General features: G+C 47.8%; 1 protein-coding gene across 5 annotated transcripts in view; it reads right to left on the bottom strand.

The window, feature by feature from the left end:
- The window catches only part of TTLL5 (tubulin tyrosine ligase like 5), a 1,386,223-nt gene that overhangs the window by 1,136,498 nt on the left and 228,353 nt on the right, over window positions 1-21,372 (bottom strand). For all 5 annotated transcript variants that reach the window (XM_086937525.1, XM_086937527.1, XM_086937530.1 and 2 more), the window contains one exon: window positions 17,434-17,518. In XM_086937525.1, coding sequence (XP_086793651.1) covers window positions 17,434-17,518 — 85 coding nt within the window. The remainder of the gene's footprint in view (window positions 1-17,433; window positions 17,519-21,372) is intronic.

Genomic DNA, 21,372 nt, shown 5'->3' with positions numbered 1-21,372 from the left:
AGACTCAGACTCCATGTTATTCAAGAAGGTATATTTGCACAGTACTGAGAAGTTTAACCTCGCTTTCATATAGGTATCTTGCACTTCCTCATGGAAAAGATCCAGCCACCTGCTCATTAGATATGTTTCTGCTGCAAGCAACATGTTTCTGTCATGTGATTAGGTTCCACAGACTTGCACTGAGGGAAACATATATATATATATATATATATATATATATATATATATATATATATATATATATATATATATATATATAAAATGGTATCTATTTTATGTATTTCAGAATTATGCTCTAGATGACCTTTTTCTAGCGAGAGCCTTGGTCAGTTGAAATAATAATGGTCTTTTAATTATTTTACTGTGCTGCGCGCTATACTGCATTAAATGCTAGTTAGATTTTGGGCTTTCGGATGTGTTGTTTCGGTTGTGTTGTTTTTAGTTTTAGCACTTTCCACTAATCCTACAGTCAAACGCGATATTAAAAACCTAAGACACTAGTCTGCTTGCAGTACTCCTCGAAAGGACCAATTAATCACCTGATCATCTCACTCACAATCTACACACTAGCAAACCCAAACCTTCTGAGAATTTGAGCACCTCTTAACATCACATCAGAATCCTCTTATCCCGGATCTCACCATCCTAACACTGTTTGACCCTATGCCATAACTAAACGGATCACCTTCCAGCATCTAACAGCCACAGATCTCACCCACTTTCATGCATCAATAAGAACAATCACCAACTTAGATTATACACTCCAATCTATTAATATGAGGACACTCCTAAACAAAACCCTCACACCTTCTCTGATGACTATAAAGATCACCTCCACCTAGGAAGTCAGCATCAGCTAAATTCTTACTCTTTAAAAAAATAACACTTAACCCAAGGTAACCTGGTAATTACCACAAAGCTGTCCTTACTTGGGAAAGTCCTCGACAGAGAAGTTGCCTTACAATTGCAAGTCACGTTGACAGATAGAGCGTCCTGCAGTCCTATCAGGCTTGAGGCCAAGCTGAACCACAGAAAAACACTGCATCTAGTTAGAGGATAATGCCCTTAAATCCATGACAACATCCTAGTGCTCCTCGAAGCCTTACAGACTTTCATTACCGTTGACCACCAGGCACTTAAAATTGCACTTCAACTTAATTTCATAACTTGCTTGACAACCAACACTGATTGTTCCAAATGAGTGCCCCCTCACCACTTTCTCACTTCTTTCCATCACTTGCAATAGTCCAAACAGCTTCATTCACTCCCAGGGGTTTGCAGCTTGGAAAGAGAAACTTTTAGGGTTCCCCCTGGGGACCACAGAATACACATTTAATAGTACACCACAGATAACGATTTTACTTGAAGGTATCTTCAGAAAACAATATCAGGAAATGCCCATCACTTATTCAAACTAGGATGTCAAGCACAAACCTGTATCTCAACCTTACAAAAACAGACCTCCAAAGGCCTGTTAGCTATGCTGTGCAAATGGGAATGCAGAGGGGTGCCATGTGCAACTCCTGGATTGTCATGGATAACCTCTTCAGCTGTGCATTAGAAAAGGTAGAGCATTTACCTAAGCCGTGACAAGGAAATAGCAATATTGCTGCCTGAAGTGCTTCCGGGCATTAAGAAATCCAAATCATGTGGCCCTTGCTAGACCCATGCCCCAGCAACATCTTTGCAATGCCTGAAAAGTGGGAGAGGTGGGAGGGGAAATGGGTCTCTGCTGCAGAGGTAGTATGAAAATACAAGGCCTGAATATTATTAAGATGGCAAAAGAGATATCCAGATTTTAAGCAAAAGATGTCTAACTCTAGAGAAGACGAATAAATCTGACTGACTTCTAGTGAATGGGAGGAAGAGAGAAATATATAATATTTGCCATTAGGTTGATGGCTACTACATAAACATGACCTTTACATCAACATGGGTATTGTCTTCACCTGCCATGATCCAGACCTGGAAGATGTACTCTCCTAACGCCAGTTCAAGCAATTTATGAAACTGAGAAACGTCTAGGGCATGCTTGTGTGTGTTGAAAGAATGGTTTTGTTGATCTAGAGGCATTGAGATGTACTGGGAGTGTAACACATCCGTATGCTGGTGAGGTAGCAGGGATCGGATTCAAATGTTGATAAAGTGACAGAAGAGAGGTCTGTAGTCTGGCGACCTCTGCAGCGTGAGTGTTTCAAACATGCTAAGATGGCTGGAGACATCCAGAAGGTGACTGAACAATGGGGAGGTGGCGCAAGAGAGTTCTGAATACGGAAGAAAGAAATGCGAATAATGGTGTGGCAGCAGGAGGGAGAAGTTTGAAAGTTGTCAATATGGCAGATGACAGAGAGCTCAAACTGCAGTAAAATGGCTAAGTTTAGGAATTGGGCTTTAAGGGTTCAGAGAAGATAGGGTACAGTCGCCTAAATGCTCGCCTAAATGCTGATTCAGTGTCATGAGAGGGAGGCCTGGATGCTTTAGAGGAAGATCTTAATTTTACTAATGTTGCAGCAGAGAAAGTTCTAAACTCTCCTGAGCTAGATGCGAGACTGGTCTGAACCCCTGGCTGTCGAGACAGCGGCAGAGAGGTATGAATGTTAGTGCTCTGGCGGAAGAGGCGCTTGAACAATGGTAAATTGGCCAGAAAGAGATGTCTCAAACTCGAGGTAGCCTGAGAAAGTGATCTAAATGCTGGTAAAGTGGCAGGCAATAGCTGCCCGACCTCCAGTGAAACAGAAGAAGAGAGATGTCTGAACGTTGGTATGCTGAAAGTAAACAGGGGACATTAACTGTAGTGAGGTGCCATGAAAAAGAGGTCTCATGGAAAATATTTTAACACGAGAAAAACATCTGAACGCTGGTGAGATGGGTCTGAAAATAGTAAAGCAGCAGGATAGAGAACGGTCTGTTGACGTTTTAGAAGAGAGAAGTCTGGTTTGAACACTGGTGACGTGGCAGAAGGGAGGGCCTTGAACAATGGTAAGGTAGCAACTGAAAAAGGACTAAGTGCTGATGAGGTTCCAGAGAGAGACATACAGAGAGAGAGAAAAAAAGAGAGAGAAAGAGTGACAAAGAGAGACACAGCGAGAGAGAGAGGTATGAAAATTGGTGAGGTGAAAGGAGAGGAATTCGAGAACGGAGAAGTGGAGACGTGGGAGCCGACAAGGTCTCAGGAGATAGAGAGAACACAATGCTGGCGAGGTGGCAAAATAGAGGGATCTAAATACTTATTCTGTTACATGAGAGCGAGGGGTGCAGCATTTGGAAAAGCCATGTATTTTAATCTCTCCTCTCTGCGTTTTCGTGCAGCCTGTCTGATGCTGGCTGACATACAGCCAGTGAGGTAACCCACATTCCTTGGCACCAAAGAAGCACCGGAATTGTATGTAAAACCACAGGAATCCGACAAATAGAGCATAACTACAGCAAGGAAGCCAACAGTGAGCACTACTACTGGACTAAAAGGCATTGCAGGGAATTCATCCGCTACCTGCCCGCTGGACTTCACCCAAAAGAGCGGTCCCTTGGAGAAGAAAATTCTTTCTGAGCCAGTGCATGTGGGAGCACTGAGGAGGAAGTCTCTAAAATCACTGAGGGTGGGGAATCCTCCAGCCTAATATGACCCTGGTTAGTGATATTTACCCATGCTTACAGAAGGATCTTTGGGATGAAATGATACCGGAGAGGTGTCCTGGCCCTGAGGGCCGTCGGGAAGATTAAGTGAGCTATTGCCCAGCGTCACTTGGTGCTAGGCTAACCTGCCGCCGGCAGGGATCGAACGTGAACCCCATGGTCCGGAGTAAGGCGCCCTGGTCGCTGTGCCACACCTCTTACACACTGGAAGATGGGAACATCTTGCTGTGCCAGGATTTAAGTGATCACTGAAAGATGGGGAATTCTTCCTGTGCCAGTTTCTACGTGACATGTAAGATACATGGGATTTCTACTGTAATAGGTTCTCTGCGATCACTGGAATATGGGGAATTCTTCCAGTGCTTGACCGCAAGGAAAAGCTCATGCTGTAGGGTTTCTGAGATCAGTGGCTGTTTGTGCGGTGTGTCCAGTCATGTGTAAGAACATGACCCAAGGGAGCCAAAAACTGGTTGGCCTGTGCCAAGAGATAGGGGCTAGATACATGTCCGAGGAAGCTGCAGGGCTGCTCTCTTGCTATTGATATGTGAAAGGTGCTAGTTATGAGTCCATGGCACCCCTTTGTTTTTATATAGCAATATTGGCAACTGCGTGAGAAGCCCCATACCAGCCCTTCAATCACAAGCATTTCAACATCATTGGCTATAAAGGAATAGAAAAAATACAACATAGGACTACTGGTCATATCAATACGGCAACTTAACTGCGTATTTCAGGCCAATGTGTCATGCCCAACAGGAGAGTGACACATTGAAAAGCAACTGAAACAATAATGAACTCCTTCTAACTTCTGGTCACGGTTCCGTGGGCTTCTACTCTTTTTTATGCTGAACTCAGCATGTTGCCTTTGGTAGCAGCCGATCCTTATGTGTCAATTTGCATTAATTCGACACAGTATTAAATTGCAATGATCCCAGATGTCATGACAGCCACTAAGACATCCAAAAAAAGGTACTAAAAGTCAGGTTTACATTTTTGCACTATCCCTGTGTCATTGCAAGAGATCCATTCATCTTTATATAATACTGATTAACGCAGGTAGACTTCTGGATTATATTAGAATCTTCTTGAACCTTTTTCCTAAAAGTGACAGCAATATTTTGAAATCCGATTGGGTCATGTCAAGACATATGAACATACAGGAGCGTGGCTTGGTATCCAGCGGGTTAAAACAACAAATGTATTCTGTAAATCAGATCAAGCAGAAACACAAATACATATTGTATTCATGGCGTGACCTTTAGTGAAAATGTTATTAGTAACACAAAGTTTACCCCTTAATGGTGTTCGAAAGCATTGATGGGCTCAGTTTACAAATAATGAGGCCCATCTGTGAATGTTGGAATTCTTGTATTCAATCTGATGTACACAAGACTAATGTAAAATTAGAACGCAATTTATGTATTGAGTAGGAGTCAATAAAAATGGTATTTTATATACTTAAGGAATGGGTTTAATGTTATCAAAAAAGAACCTATTAAATAAATAAAACAATAAATGCATAATTAGCTGTACCTTGAGATATTTGGGAAACACTAGGATGTACTCTGGCATATGATGACACCACTATGGTATATAATGGCATCTACTGCTATGGTGATATATTTTATCACATAGAACATTTGATAGGTTATTATTATTATTATTTTTATTTGTATAGCGCAACTAATACCCTAGGCCGTCGAATTGGCACAAGAGGGGTTATGGTTATTTTGTCCTAGCACAGTATTTAACAGATATGTTATTTCTCCTTTTCACTGTATGTTACATATATTTAGAATGTGTTGTTAAGTGCAGAAATGCCACCTTGCAGCCACTTAGCAACATGGCACTGCTTCTCTAGTGGGACACATACTTATCTTCTGAGGATCCAGTTTTGGGATCGGGCACACCATTTCATTTAGGCACAAACCTTATTTACTATTCTGGAGAAGAATTACTCTAGGGACAATGGCAGATTCCAACGTGTTAAATTATTCCAATAGTAGTTATTGTCTATAAAACCATTTGACACCTACTTTTATCCCCACCGTGATCTCTCCCTACTGCCCCAGCAGGGAGGTTCTGCACACTCACTTCCCACGCTCGGTGCAGTGCGGGTTGGCAAGATATTGTTTTCTGAGGCAACCTTCAGTTCCCAGTCTGGCTCGGCAGTGCCCCCCGTAATATCCGGTGTTGTCAGGTACAGCAACAAATGTAAAAGTAAAGAAAGTGATTCATTTCGTGATTCATTTCACAACAAAAGACGTGCTTCCGGACAGTTTTGCTGAACCAATCCTTCCAAATTCCAAGCAGACTCTGCATCACTATAGTGATGGGCTTATAGAAACCTTTAACTGGGAATTCCCAACACACCCTTACATAGAGCAAGACCTAATCGTACCAAAATGGACCCACAAGATTCATGTGGCACACAACCAGGGAGCAAAGAAATATATATTTTGGGGTGCCTAGACAAAAGATGCAGAGTAAGAATCTCTTGCTGACTTGGTGAATGTCTTGTGTTTTTTCCATTTTTTCTTTATCTGATCATGCATTTCTTATTTACTGTCCACCTTTGGTGACTCCCTTTGAACGCCTCTCTTTCCTTTCGTCCTTTCTTTAATCTTCTGCCTTATTCTCCCCATCTCTTACATTCTCACACCCTAGATTTCTCTCGCCCATCCACCACATCTCTTATTCACTCTTATATAGACTGTCCTATTTAACTTGTCTCTATTTCCATTTCCTCCTCTATCTCTCTTCACCCTCAACCCTTTCTTTCCACCAGCGTCTTCGCCCTAATTTTTAGGTCGAGGACCGTCGCACTGCGTAGCAGTGGGCGGAGCTGAATATTTTATGTATTTTAGTTAGGGGGCTTGAACCTGCCCCTCTTCTCCATTGGCTGGCTTCCTAAACGGAGGCCAGCCATTGGAGGAGAGGGGCGTCACTCGGTTCAAGCCCCGTCTTTTTTGGATTCGGGGGCGTGTTTTTTGCGTTCTTTCTATCTGTGACGTCATCCGTCACTCAGCAAAGCCCCCGATTCCGAAAATTTCGGACCTTTGCGGCAGCCATTTTTTTTTTGTTTTTGTTTGGCCTCATTTTGGTATTCTGCTCCATGTGTTTCACTTTTAGAGGTAAGGGGCTGCTGGTGGGCTCGGGAATGCTCGGATGTTGATGTGTGCAAGAGTGTCTGCGAAGTTTCTACGTGTTTATGATGAGCCTGTTGCTGCAATTTATTCCCTTTGCGTGAGACCTTTTCCAACCTACTCGGCGTTTAGTTTAGGGAATGACGGCACTTCAATTAGGCGAACATCAAGCAGGTAAACCGCCTCTTGCATGTTTGGTGGTGAGCGGGAGTGGGGGGCCAAGGGAGGGTGGAGGGTGCCTTTTTATAGACTATACATTCTAAAAGGATCGCACTGAGACAATTACAACTGGATTGTCTGAGTCGATCCCTAGATGGTCCTCCATTATTTACCCTGAACACCCAGACCCTGTAGTAAAATAAATCACTTTCCTTTCAACGTTTCACTTTGAGCGATTTATGCTCCGAGGTTGGATAAGCTATTAAGGAGGAGGGGGGCGTGTGTGACTGTGCGCACTTTAACAACACCAACGTCGCCTGCAAAAGTTGCTGCCTTAGGCGTGCGCTTGGACCACAACCTGTTCTTTAAAGAGACAACACAGCTGGATGCTCACATTGCTCATAATATAGCGCGTTTCTACTGAAACATGCAAAAGGGATTTTATTTCATAGACATGTCAAAATAAAAGCGTTGGTTGTGTCATTTAACATGCAGACATACAATGAGCGTTTGTGTGCTTGTGAGAGAGAAAGCGTGCCCGCGCGTGTTTGCTTACGGATTACAAGGGGACTCCATCTGCAGGTGACCTCTTTCTGCATCGGGTAGTGTGTGTCTGATTACCTACATTTGAACAGCTAGTTCTACCACTCGATCCATACATATAACCACCCAGCAATTTACACAACGTGGAAGAGGGGAGGCTGTGGCGCCCTGGGAGACCTGCACACAGACGGACATGTCATTGCGAGGTAGGAAGCGATGGAAAACTTGGAGCAGGGACGGTACCTCCTGTGAGCAAACATTTCTGCCACAGCCTGCGAAATATAGCCCGGCTTTCCGGAGGAACCCCGACACTTGCAGACACTGGGGCCATTTTTAGCTCTGAGGTGGGGGGTGGGGGGGGGGGGGGGGGGCGAAGAAGGTATCTCACCTGTAAAGGGCACTACTTGACAAGCCTCCAAAAACCACCACTGAAAATAAAGGAGAGGTGGCCGGAAGCAATGGCTGAACCAATTTACGTTTTATCCTGCTAGAGATTAAGTCTAAAAAGTATTGCCCCATACGCTGTGCTTGCTTCCCTGCCCCCTGGCTGTGCTTGCTTCCCTGCCCCCTGGCTGTGCTTGCTCCCCTGGCTGTGCTTGCTTCCCTGCCCCCTGTCTGTGCTTGCTCTCCTGCCCCCTGGCTGTGCTTGCTCCCCTGCCCCCTGGCTGTGCTTGCTCCCCTGCCCCCTGGCTGTGCTGGCTCCCCTGCCCCCTGGCTGTGCTGGCTCCCCTGCCCCCTGGCTGTGCTTGCTCCCCTGACCCCTGGCTGTGCTTGCTTCCCTGCCCCCTGGCTGTGCTCGCTTCCCTGCCCCCTGACTGTGCTTGCTTCCCTGCCCCCTGCCTGTGCCTGCTGTGCTTGCTTCCCTGCCCCCTGGCTGTGCTTGCTTCCCTGCCCCCTGGCTGTGCTTGCTCCCCTGGCTGTGCTTGCTTCCCTGCCCCCTGGCTGTGCTTGCTCCCCTGCCCCTGGCTGTGCTTGCTCTCCTGCCCCCTGGCCGTGCTTGCTCTCCTGCCCCCTGGCTCTGCTTGCTCTCCTGCCCCCTGGCTGTGCTTGCTCCCCTGCCCCCTGGCTGTGCTTGCTCCCCTGCCCCCTGGCTGTGCTGGCTCCCCTGCCTCCTGGCTGTGCTTGCTCCCCTGCCCCTGGTTGTGCTTGCTCCCCTGTCCCCTGGTTCTCCTGCCCCCCTCACTGTGCTTGTTCTCCTACCCCCTCGCTGTGCTTGTTCTCCTGCCCCCTGACTGTGCTTGCTCTCCTGCCCCCTTGCTGTGCTTGCACTCCTGTGTGTGTGTGTGTGTGTGTGTGTGGCTCTGGGTGTGTATGTGGCTCTACGTGTGTATGTGGCTCTGGGTGTGTGCGTGGCTCTGGGTGTGTGTGTGGCTCTGGAGGTGTGTGTGGCTCTGGGGGTGTGTGGGGCTCTGGGGGTGTGTGGGGCTCTGGGGGTGTGTGGGGCTCTGGGGGTGTGTGGGGCTCTGGGGGTGTGTGGGGCTCTGGGGGTGTGGGGGGCTCTGGGTGTGTGGGGGGCTCTGGGTGTGTGGGGGGCTCTGGGTGTGTGTGGGGCTCTGTGTGTGGGGGGCTCTGTGTGTGGGGGGCTCTGTGTGTGGGGGGCTTTGTGTGTGTGGCCCTGTGTGGGTATAAATGCAATAGGTCATGCATTTGCGAGTGATTAAGCTATTGGCATTGTAAATGACAATGACATTTATTTAACGATTAAGCTATTAGCAATGTAAATGACAACGAGATTTAATTATGATTTAAAAAAAAAAATGTCATGAGCAATACCAATAGCTCTACCTTTAATAATGCAGAGACCATTGCATTGTAAATGCTTGTTCCAAACTCTCGTTTTGCTGCATCATCTCGGACTCCTTTTCTGAGCCCTCCTCTTCCTACACCCTCATGGTCACTCCTTCCTTCAGCGCACTTTTCTCTCAACCCCTTTTTCCCGCCTCGCTCAATTCTTCCCGTATTTCTTACCCAGTAAACATTGTCTTTGCTCGGAGACCGCCAAGGGCCAAATCAAATTCTCTCACTCCTGCATAGTGCGTACTCTTAAAAGACCACTTAATTAACTATGACACTATTGAGCTTGAGTGAGAAAGGGTGAACATGGAGACTTCCAGTCAGGGTCTGGCAGTAATGAAAACTCTGGAAATGGACACAGTAGATGACCCTGAGGTACCTGAGAAAGAGGATTAGGAAAAGGCAAGGATAAAACTAGGGCTCACATATGGCAGTGAATAAAGAATTGGTAATAAATGGCTCAACTGGGTGAGGCAGCCGTCCTCGTCGCCGATCTTGTTTCTATGGGGCGTAGTAAGACAGCTATATCAGTTTAGCATCGTTTCGCAACCTCGTAGGAATGTCTGCGTATAAAGGGCCACATGTCTTCTCCAGGTCACATGTTTCGTGAGGTCATTTACTGTATAGTTATTGTCACGTTAAAGCCACTTTAACGTTATAAAACGGAAAGCTGGTTCTTTGCAAATTGGCATATTGTCGAACAATTTTATTTAACTCCTTTTTTTGATACAGAAAGTTTTCAAATCGGTCACATCATCCAATGGTGGCGCCAAACATTATAGACGACTTCGAAGTTCAAAACTGAAACAGTTTTAGGGGTAACTATCCTATGCGGATACTGCCATTAGTGGCCCCAAGATAAAATGCAGTTCAATTCCTCTGCCAGCAGGAGAGCGGGGTTGAACGTCATCAATGCTCCCAAGACCATAGGAGTGGAAAGGGCCTGGCTCTGGAAAACAGCAATATGCAGGTCGTCGACCTCCATCCCCTACTCGTCGCGCTGCAGGGGTAAGTGTTAATATGGCGCAGGTATGAGAGTCAATGCGCTCCTGGCTTGTAAATATAGTTGGGAACAGAGTTTATTAAACTACACAATTGATGAGAGACACAGCTTGTGTATTCAACTGCGTCGTCCTGACTGCCGGAGCCGGGCCACGCTCCTTTAGTTTATCCTCGGCGCGTGTCGTCACACGCCAGCGCTTACGTGCTGCCTCCGAGCGAGGGTAGACTGCACCGTTACCCCGCCGGAGGACACTACATTCCTTCCAACCTTTATTAAACCACAAACAAACATTGAAAACGTAGATCTGCTACCAGTCACTATGAGATTCCAGTCCTTGGTTCATCACACCATGAACCCTGCCAGGGCTCAAGTCCTAAAAAAAGAAGTGGGGGGACGCTCCAAGTTAGGTGGTGTCACCGGAAGTGACGTCACGAAATGTAGTCCCCTCTAATTATCAAAGGTTACAAGGCGATGGGGGCAGGTTGAAAGGGCAAAGCAGAATATTTACTTTGGAATTCATAACCGTAGGGGAAATTAAAGCTGCGCTTGTTCAGTGCGTATTTATTGCCCACAGTATATTTGCCGGTCTCCGTCAATAATGCTGAATACATACTGACCTTTTCTAATATACGGCTACGAGCGCCAGTATAACATACTGAACTGCTCCATCAACTTGAAACAACTTGAAGAGCTCTGTTCGTCTTCTCTCGACAATAGGAGGTGAGGTTTGGTGAGTGCTGAGCTTGTGTGCAGGTTCAGACTCGGGTATCGGCTCTATCTTTTGGGCAGGGGGGACGGCGTCCACCCGGTAAAAAGCCAGTAAAATAAGTGGGGGAATGCCGTCCACCCGCGTGGTACCCCGACTCGAGCCCTGAACCCTGCTAGGCGGAAGGATGGAGCCAGATTGCTTCTCAGGCCATATCTGGAGTGTTCCCCACGTGAGGATGGCAATGACGGGGTAGTTTCCTGCGAGGCCCCACCCTCTGGAGATCTCGCTGGGGAACTTGGCCGTTCTCTGTTTGGAGTTCCAAACAGCAAAGGGGTGCCTTGGTCAGATCTGTCTAGATCTTCTACGGCATTGGTTCCCAAACTTTTGACTCCTGAGTCCCCCATTGAGTCACCACTGGAAGCCGGGGACCCCCAAGCAATTTGTATGAGTTAAATTTCAAAATTAAGACAGTAATTCGAAAAAAATACACACGTGTGCATACAAAACAAATACTCAAAGTACTAAGGATTTTGGGGCCAGATGTACGACCATTACATTTAGCGCCTCGCAATTGGCGACACATTGCGAGTGGCAAATTGCAAGTCGCTAAATGAAATGTACAACAGTGTGTTTAACACTGTTTGGGATTCCCAATGGGGTTGCAAATTGCGAGGTTCATTAATATTAATGAGCCTCTCGCAATTTTCAAGCCCATTAGGAATGCCAGCCCTCCCAGGGATGGTGGCCTGCTGGGCTCTGCAGGCCACCATGTCTCGGACTGCTTTTAAATAAAGCACTTAAAAAAAAATGCAGCCTGTTTACCACGCATTTAAAAAAAAAAAGAAAATGAAACGTTTTCTTTTTATTTTCTAAGGGCAGGCGGAGGTGGGACCACTGCCTGCCCTTACAAAATAATTTTGTGTGCATTTGCCAAGGGGAAGGGGCCCCCTGGGGACCCCTTCCCATTTGCGAATACATTACCATCTACTTGAAGAAGGTGGTAATTGCGACTGGTTTGCGACCGCAAAACATTTGTACATGGTTTTGAGACTCCCTATTTGGAAGGGAATGCCCGTTCCAAATAGCAAGTTGCAAAACCTACTTAGGGAGTCGCAAACAAATTGCGACTCGCAAAATAGGCTATGTACAAGGCTCAATAGGTTTTTGCATGCATGAACGGGTTCGCGACCCGTTCGCACATATAAAAACAGATCGTACATCTGGCGCTTAGTATTTTATATTGAAGTAATAGCCCCTCTGTCACATGTATTTTATTTGTTTTATAGCATCTCTCATACCATTGTAGGATGTCCGAGCACTTTACATCACACACTTATAGAGACATTGAATCATACATGTAAATCAGTGTGTATATAAAATGTTTAAAGAGGGCTCGGTCTGGAAAAGCACAAACTCAGGATTCAGAACATAACACAGTGGCTAGCACTGACTTTAACATTAAAAATGTATTTCCACCCAAATAAATCTTTTTAGCAGTATCAGGATAATGAATACCTGGGAAAAATTATAAGTTACAAGCTGGTACCATGCGGTTTGCAAGCAGCTCTTTGATGACAGTTTATAGGTCCCTCTGCTAGATTACGATTGTCACTTATGAAGTACACAGTAACAAAATAATCTCTGTGACAAAAGCAGTAACCACGAACCTATGCACATAAAATACTGCTTTTTAAGATGCATGATACACGTTTCTTTGCAGTAGGCACATTAACCCTCTGAGCTACATTAGTTCAATCAAAGCTGCAACTGAACAAAACTCTCCTCAGCTCCAGCAGGTACATTAATCACTGGCATTCTCTTGACACTTTTATTGTTGCTGGAAAGCTGCTAATTATACAAGAAATGTTTCTGTGCTTTTAAAACTGTTGACTACGGACCCCCTGGGAATGTGTCACGGACCCCTGGGGGTCCGCGGACCACAGTTTGGGAAACACTGTTCTATGGGGATCGTCCCTTGGTCACCATCCGTTCCTTCCTCCACTGGCTGTTGACGTGGCCGGGCCTCCAGGTTGTCCGATGGCGGCTGGTCAGGAGTCCCGGCGTGTACCTTTTTGAAGAATTATATGTTGCGTGTGATTTTTTCGGTTCCTCTCCTGGCTGTTATCATTGTGCCGGTTCGGTGGATGACTGTCCATGGCTGATGTTCAAACGGAAGCCAGGACTTATTCCTGGGGTATTTGTCCTTGACGTAGACTCTGTCCCTTACTTGAATGGCCGATATAGTCGGTCGGTGCTGGCTTGGTCATTGGAACTGGTCCTGTTGGCTAGGACCTTTGCGGCGTCGATCTGAGACGGGGTCCAGCTTGGGTGATGCGGGATGGTGTCTCGCACTATTCGGCCCATGCTTGCTGGCCCCGGAGCCGCCTCGGCCGTGAGATGAGGCGTCAAAAGGTACTCTCTCAGGAAGCTGTATACAGCTCTCTCGAGGGATGCTCCGTCGGCGTACGCAATGTGTATTACCTTGTTGAGAGTGCGCATGAACCTCTCTACTTCCCCATTTACTTGGGGCCAGCACAACGTCACTTTTCGGTGTGGAATTCCCCAGGCCTTGAGATAGTCTGCAAATTCTTGTCCATGGAAAGGTGGGCCGTTGTCTGTCTTCACCACCTCAAATATTCCATTGGTTGCAATTGTTCCCTCTAGTTTAGTAATCACTTTTGTGGCTGTCTGACTTCCTGAAATCTCGATTTCGGGGTACTTTGTGTAGTCATCGATGATCACCAGGGCATAGCGTCCATCTGGGAGGTGTCCGAAATTAACACTCACACGCTCCCATGGCCGTTGGGGGTTCTCTTCGTGATGACTGGGTGAGGGTGATCTGGTTGGCCTGACGCCTGGCACCATGAGCAAGTTCTGACCGTCTGTTCAACCATTAGGTCCATCCCCGGGAATCACACCTTGGGATGGCCCCTGTGTGCAAGATCCGCGGCTTGTTGAGGAAGGCTTGATGGGATCACCAGTCCCGGGCCTCTGAGTAAGCAGCCCCTGCTGTCGACCAACAGTTCATCTTTGGCCCACACAAATGACTCCAGGACAGTCTTTGCTTGCGGCGTCCGTCTGGACATAGTGAAATGAATGGGGCGCCAGTCATTCGCTTGGACTGCTATTATGGCTAGTTGCAGGCATTTATCAGTGGGTGGCTTCTAAAATAGTTTCAAGACTCATGGGATCTTTCCGATACGAGCCGGACATATTCTTCAGTGTCTTCGGCATCCTCTTCTTCTGCTTTGTTGGCGGCCATAGGATGCCTCAAAAAGTAGTCCGCCGGATTGGATGAGCCTGGCTTTTACTCTACTTGATAGTCATACCTCATACCTGTAGCTGAAGGATACACTTTTCAATCCTTGGGGGAGGCTTGGATGCTGACCCTTAAAACAGGGGGATGACGGGTTTATGGTCGGTGGACACTGTGAATGGATGGCCGTACACATCGACGTGGAAGTGCCGACAGGCCCAGTGGATGGCGATCGCTTCTTGTTCTATCTGCGAGCTGCTCTGTTCTGTGTCTGTCAGGGAGCGGCTCGCATATGCGATCAGGGCCCACTCTCCATTTCCTTGTAACTGCGTGAGCACGGCTCCTAGCCCATATGGGCTGGCATCAACAGCGTCGTTGGTGGACCGGGCCGGGTCGAAGTATGACAGTGTAGTGTCTGCCGACAGGGCTGCTTTGGTATCAGTGAAGGCTTGTTCCTGGTCGGGGCCCCACTGCCACGTGGTGGTGAATTTAGTCAGTTCCCTGAGGGGCTTTGTGAGGATGGATAAGTCCGGGACAAACCGCCCGCAGAAGTTCACCATCCCTAGAAAACTCCTTATTTCCGAGATGTTGGAGGGTGCTGGGGCTTCCTGGACGTCCCGCATCTTGTCGGGGTCCGGGGCCACTCCTTTGTCGGAGAATGTGTAGCCAAAGAAGCTGATCTTGTTCTTTAAGAACTGGCACTTTTCTTTGTGTAGGGTCAGTCCGGACTCTTTGATCCTCTGGAGAACCCCGCGAAGTCTACGGTGGTGATCTTCCATCGCCGATGCATATATTAGTAGGTCGTCGCTTACGTTCAAGACCCCCGGGAGCCCGCTGAAGAGTTCACAGATGGTGTTTTGTAACACCTCCGCGGCACTCAAGATCCTGAAATTGAGGCGTCGGTATCTCCTGAAACCAACGTGCGTAGAGAAGGTGGTGATGTATTGAGAGTCCGGGTGTAGTGGCAGTTGGCGATAGCTAGACCGTAGGTCCATCTTCGAATATCACTTTGCGCCGTTCAGGTCTCCCAAGATGTCACAGATGGTGGGGGTTAGGTGACGTTCCATTTTCACTGCGGCGTTTGGGAGGCGCATGCAACGCAGTCCTGGCTGTTTCGGTTTCCATGCCACCTCGATAGGGGACACCCATGGGGTGGGTCCACTGACCTCTATAATCCCTTGCTTCTTCAGTGCTTCTAGCTCTTCTTCGACCTTCTTCTACAAGTGGAATGCAATACACCTGTGCCTCAGCGCCACCGGTTGGACTGATGGGTCTATGTGGAGAGGGACTTCTTTCCCTTTCAGGCATCCAATGCCTTTGAAGACGTCTTCGAACTCCTCCATGATGGCCTCCAGTTCCTCCTCTTGTACCGCCATGGCGAATGATATTAGCTTCAGCTCTTCTGCTGATTGTCTGCTTATCAGCATTCCGCTTCCTTCCTTGGTCACGTACACTGTGGTAGGGATCTTGAGGTTCCGGTGTTTCAGCTCAGTCGTGAAACATCCCAGGAGCGGGATGGGTGTCTTCTGTCCGTATGCAAATACCCTGATCCTTGGCGGGTGTGGACTTATTTGATTATACACATTGGCAGCCATTAGTTCGATCGAGGCCCCAGTGTCTATGGTGGCTCTCACATCCTTGTGGTGGATCTTGATTCTGCACCTTGGAAGTCGTCGTCTCTACCTTCATGGTTGGTCTACTGCTAATACATAGTGGACCGGGTTGTCTACCGCGTCATCGTCCATGTCCTCACTGTCATGCGCTTCAGCCACTGTCTGTGCTGCTTCTTTCCGAGATTTTGCTGAACGGTATACTGCTGCGAAGTGGTTCATCCATCCGCAAGCACTGCACTTCTTCCCTCTCGCTGGGCAGTCTTGCATGCGATGGGGAGTGCCTCCGCAGTAGCCGCATTCCTTTCTCTTGTCTTACTGTCTTTCCCCTGAGTTTTGGCACGCTTTGGGCCTCACCACGTTCGCCTTTTCCACTGCGTTGACTTGTTCCGTCTTGATGGGTCGGTGGAGGGCCGCTTTCATGTGGGATGCTCTGGCTTGCAACAGTTCTTTTGACCGGCCCAGGGTGAGGATGTCCGCTAGAGACTTGCCGTCCCCCTGAAGGATGTTCACCCTGAGTTTGGATGAGTAGCACCCTTGTATTATCTGACCTCGGAGTTCTTCCTGTTCATCTCGAAATCCGCACGTGCTGGCCAGTTCTTTCAAACGCCCGTGGAATGAGTCTAACGACTCCTCCACTTCTTGCTTGGCCTGGCAAAACATGAATCTTTCATAGTCCCTGTTCGCCATTGTCTCGAAGTGCACATTTAGGGCGTTGGGCAGCATCACATCCATTTTCGGTGTGGCCTCAACCAGGGTTTTGTAAATGCGGTGGATGTCCTTGCCTCCTAGATAGAGGAGCAGGGCTCTGCGTCTGTCCCGGGCTATGCCCGCCCCTTCAAAGTAAATTTGAAGACGGTCAGTCCAGTCCCTCCACTGCGGGGCGAGGGAAAAAGGGCTCAATGGGCTCAATGGCCGGGATTGACGCCATCTTAGCGCTGTCGCAGTCACTCCTTGCGGCACGTGCACTGCCTACCTCCTGGGCGTGGTAGTAGCCTCCTGGCCGAGGGTGACGAAGGCACAGTCGGGTTCCTTTCTCTGTGGCCTGTGGGTGCTAGGCCTCACTGTGGTGTCCTCCTATTCCAGGGTGCTGGGGGCATACATATGCTTGGGCTCTGACAGGGTGTGCAGAGATAGCCCCTCTTCTTTTCAGGCACTCTCAGGGGCTGCAGGTCCCTCACTGGATGTAGCAGACTTGCCAGGGTCACACAGCAGACCTGCGCAGGGCAGTTGGCTCCCATGTGGTTTCACGGCCTAGAACAAAGGCTCTCAACCACTCTCAAGATCAAAGCCCACTAATTGCTGTAATTGGGCTCGTGAGGTAGCCTGTGTGCTGCAGAACAGCACAGACATGTCACTCAGCAATGCAAATAGAGTAACCACCAGGAGAGAATGATTGCATGGGTCCCCGCATGAAGGGGCGGGGGGGGGGGCGCGGGGGTAAAAAGGAGATGGGAATAAGATTGAAGATAAGAGTATGATCCAGAAACATTTCATCAAGATTAATGCTGCTAGTTGATTCCATTTCTAAGACCTATGCGAGGCCCAGTCCCTGATCTTTCAGGAGCACAGTTTCTTACCTTGCAAGGCCTTCTTCATACAGGTAGATAACCAGAGGGTCATATGAAGTCACTAGAACATACAGGCGCACATCAAACTTGAAGTCTGAAAGAGAAAAAAACACCAAACTTGATTGAGAAACATTTACAAAGAGGACTGCTCTGAGTTTCGCCTCACTTTACAAACACCAGACTGTAACATCTGCCCATCTCCTGCTGTAAACACCTGCACGCACACCACTCCCGGTTAATGATACACATAATTCTTTTGGTAGGTTGGATGTAATTGGCTGCAGTTTATTAAGCAATGATTTACAGCATGTGCCCCCTCCATGTACTTTATTAGGGTCCATAAATCCCTCACAACAGGTCATCATAAACCACTGCTGACATTTTATGATGTATGCTAAATTTGTACAAACCATAAATCAACTTAATGTATCATATGCCAAATCCTGCCAGTCACACATCTACATGCTATAAATCATTCTGACAGTTTGTGAGGACAATTAGTCTTTGAGCTGGCATTATCCTTTTATGTGGAGGGTGGTACTCAGTTTAACCCTTGTAGGCTTACCTCACTACCTTTGACCATTTGTTGCGTCCTGCCCTCTAGCAGAACTGGGCTGTGAGCACTGTGCTTCATGTAAAACCCTCCTCCGACTGTTTCACCTTGCTATAAGGCATCCCAAGGTAATCTGCCTGGCCTGCAACCCTGCCGTGTCGGTGTGGCCTACCTATCATCCTTGTCCTCATCTCCTTTACCGACATTTCGCCTGCAGGTTCCAGCCCAAAGGAGGCTCCCTCCAAGATTTCAGTCTCCTCATCTGCAGCCTGCTAGTCTCATGGCTCCCCATAGATTGGGCCAGAAGACCTCTGTCCCCTCTGTGAAAGGTGTACCCTGGTGCTGTGAAAGTATTCAAGTCTCTGCAGATTGATGAGGCTGTGTCTGAAGCGGTCATACCTGTTTTCAATGCCGTATTTTTCACTCCTGTGTTCAATTTCTTTCCCAACATATCCAGGACCCCTGTATAAAAAGCACCTCTACATTTTTGCCTCAGTATGATCTGCAACCAGACCAGTGCAGTGCTGGCGAACAATCTTGATGCCTCTGTTAAATCTCTCCTGATGTGAGCTAGGAGCTCCTTTCTGCCAGGTGTGCCAAGTTGTCCCCCCCCCCAAGTGTATTATCAATATAGCCGGCTTGCGTGCCAGGATGGAGTGCAACTCCTGGAGGGTAGCCCCCAGCTGCTCCCATCACATTCCTGACTGCCTGAACTACTTGATGTTTGTCTGGTGTGAGTATTCGTCCATTGTTGCCCCACCTTGTCTCCACTAGGCTTGGATCCGGAGGAAGAAAGTGTCTGACCACCCATACTGTCTTGCGCTCAGTACCTGTTTTAAGGCAAGAGCAGAAATATTAGGCTTGCACACCTCTTTCTTGTCTCCGCTGTATGATTTGCTTTTTTGCAGGGGGTGCGTCTGTTGTTGAAAGGGGTGGGGGGCTCTTTCCTGCTCAATTTATGGTCCGGTTGCTGTACCATCACATAGCTTTTATAGGTGGCGGAGCACCAGCTCCCCACTGCCTTGATCCCATCTGCCAAAACTCCGAAGCGTGCAGCCGAATTTGCCACCCCTATGCAGAACGAGTGTATGTCAAAATGAGTAGTTGGCAGCCCTGGCCAGGTCAGTGTCTTCTTTAGAACTACCTTGAACTGAAACGCACTCAGGCATTCCCAGCTGTAGTGCTTGAACAGAATCCCTTCTCTCCTGGGCCTCTGCACCAAGTATCTGCTGAGACAGCACACTGGGCAGAAGGTGTAGTACATGTAAAAAATGTAAATGCCATTTGTAAAGCGCACAGCTACCTCCAACGGAGGTGTCCCGGCGGTATACCGTTTAGGAACCCTTCCTGGTTTTTCCCTGTGGAATGTCCACTCCTGGGCACCCCCAAGGTGAAGCCAGGCATCCCAGCGCTGTTGGGGCCGTTGTGGAGATTAAGCAAGCTATTGCCCAGAGTTGCAGAGTGGGACCCATGATTAGAATAGTCACTGAGGCGAGAATTATCAGGTCCGAGGAAATTGAGCCCAAGACCTGCCGAGGCGGGTATTGATTCCTGGTCCCGGACCAGACCTCAGCATCAGGGTCTGCCGCTCTAACCATTTGAGCCACACTTCTCCACTGTGGTCAGAGATGCACAGAAGTTGTACCGTGACCCCCTTTGCCAGCTGGTCTGTTTTGGACCTCCACAGCAGCACTTCCAACTGCCCTGTGCGTAGCCGTATGTTAATGGTGTGTACCACTGCCTGGTTGTCTTACCAAAGGGTCAGCTTCATGTACCTTAGCTGCTCCTGCCATCCATATAGTGCCACTACTATGGTAAACAATTCCAAGAGTGTAATGGTCCTGGTGAGGCCTGCCCTAACCCACCCTTGAGGTCATCTCTTCACATACCATCTGCTCTTAAGGCTAGCCACAAAACCCACAATTGCCGGATGCGTCTGTGGACAGGTCTTTCTGCCTGTAAGACACCGAAGCCTTTCTCCAGATGGGGATCTCATTGAATTCGTCAAGAAATGTCAACCACATTCTGAGGCTCTGCTTCACCCCTGCCCCTAATCTCAGGTGGTGGTTTTCTTTCTGCGACCCCCTTGTCAAATGCATGCACCTTCTTGCAAACACTCTCTCTGCTGGGATAACACATGCTGTGAAGCTCCTGGAGCTTTCCGAGTGTTGCCTCCTTCTTTCCCATTAGTGCCTTGATGTATTCTCTCATATTCTGCACCATATCTTCTGGCATGAGGGATGTGCCTGCTGTTGAATCTAGCTCGATGCCCAAGAACACCAACTTTGTCGATGGGCCTACTGTTTTGTCTGTGGCCAGAGGGATGCCCAACTCCGCTGCTAGGTGCTGTGAGAATCCCAGAAACTCCTCACACTCTGATCCCCCGGGCCTCCCTACACACAGGAAATCGTACAAACAGTGCTGCTTTCCTCCTTTCAGGTAGCTCTTATGTGGGGTCCACTCTAGGAATGTAAATGTACAGGAATTTATATAGCGCAAATCACCGACCGGTTTCTAAGCGCTTGCTTAGGGAACCCGCCCTGGTATTCCCCTGTGAGATAACCCCGGCAGGGTATTCGCAAGGTGAAAGCCAGGCATCCCGCCGGGAGGGGCCGTTGTGGAAATTAAGCAAGCTATTGCCCAGAGTCGCAGAGTGTGAACCCGTGAATCGAGTAGGAAGATGCTGAAATGCTCAAAATGAGCACATAATATGGGTCACTGCCTGGGTAAGGCTTTGTCTTAATATCTGTTCCCCTCAAATTTTAAACCCATGAGAAGACAGATTTCTAAATGTACCAGAAGCAATCTGAACACAGATTCAATGTTTGCTTTTGCCATCAGGGCTCCTCACCCCATGGTGTGTACTATCTCTGAAGCAACCTCAAAGGAAGCGTACCCCATCGCACAACCCTCTTGGTTGATCCCGTCATTCACTGTGTACCCCTCTGGGAACGAGAGGTGGTGGATTAGCCTGAACTGCCCTGGCCCCATAATATTCGGTTCACATTATCATCCAAACACAGCTTGACATAGTGTGATGTTATGTGGACATATTGGAGATGTTTAGTGGGTTAAGTGCTTTCTTGTGTGTGTGCCGAAGGAAACAGCACACTTATAGGAATATAATTGGATCATAGTGTTTGCCAGGACCAGCGCTACTAGTACATTATAAAAAACAACTCATGTCCAACTTGTGATTGAGAGTTCTGGGGCTCAGGAGATTCGTATTAACACATGCATGTACAGTGACAACAGTGGATTATTGTTATTTGTAACCATGGCTGCAACAAATTGAATTTCAACAGTCTCTGTTTTCGTGTATACTGATGTAGACGTGCATTCATGTAAAAATGTTGAGGGTTGTTCATCGTTATTTAGACTCATGTTTGTAACCT

The sequence above is a fragment of the Lissotriton vulgaris genome, chromosome 9, assembly GCF_964263255.1.
Source record: "Lissotriton vulgaris chromosome 9, aLisVul1.2, whole genome shotgun sequence".
Lineage (NCBI taxonomy): Eukaryota > Metazoa > Chordata > Amphibia > Caudata > Salamandridae > Lissotriton > Lissotriton vulgaris.
The sequence above is the reverse complement of the archived record's forward strand: the minus strand, read 5'-3'. Positions and strand labels throughout refer to the sequence as shown.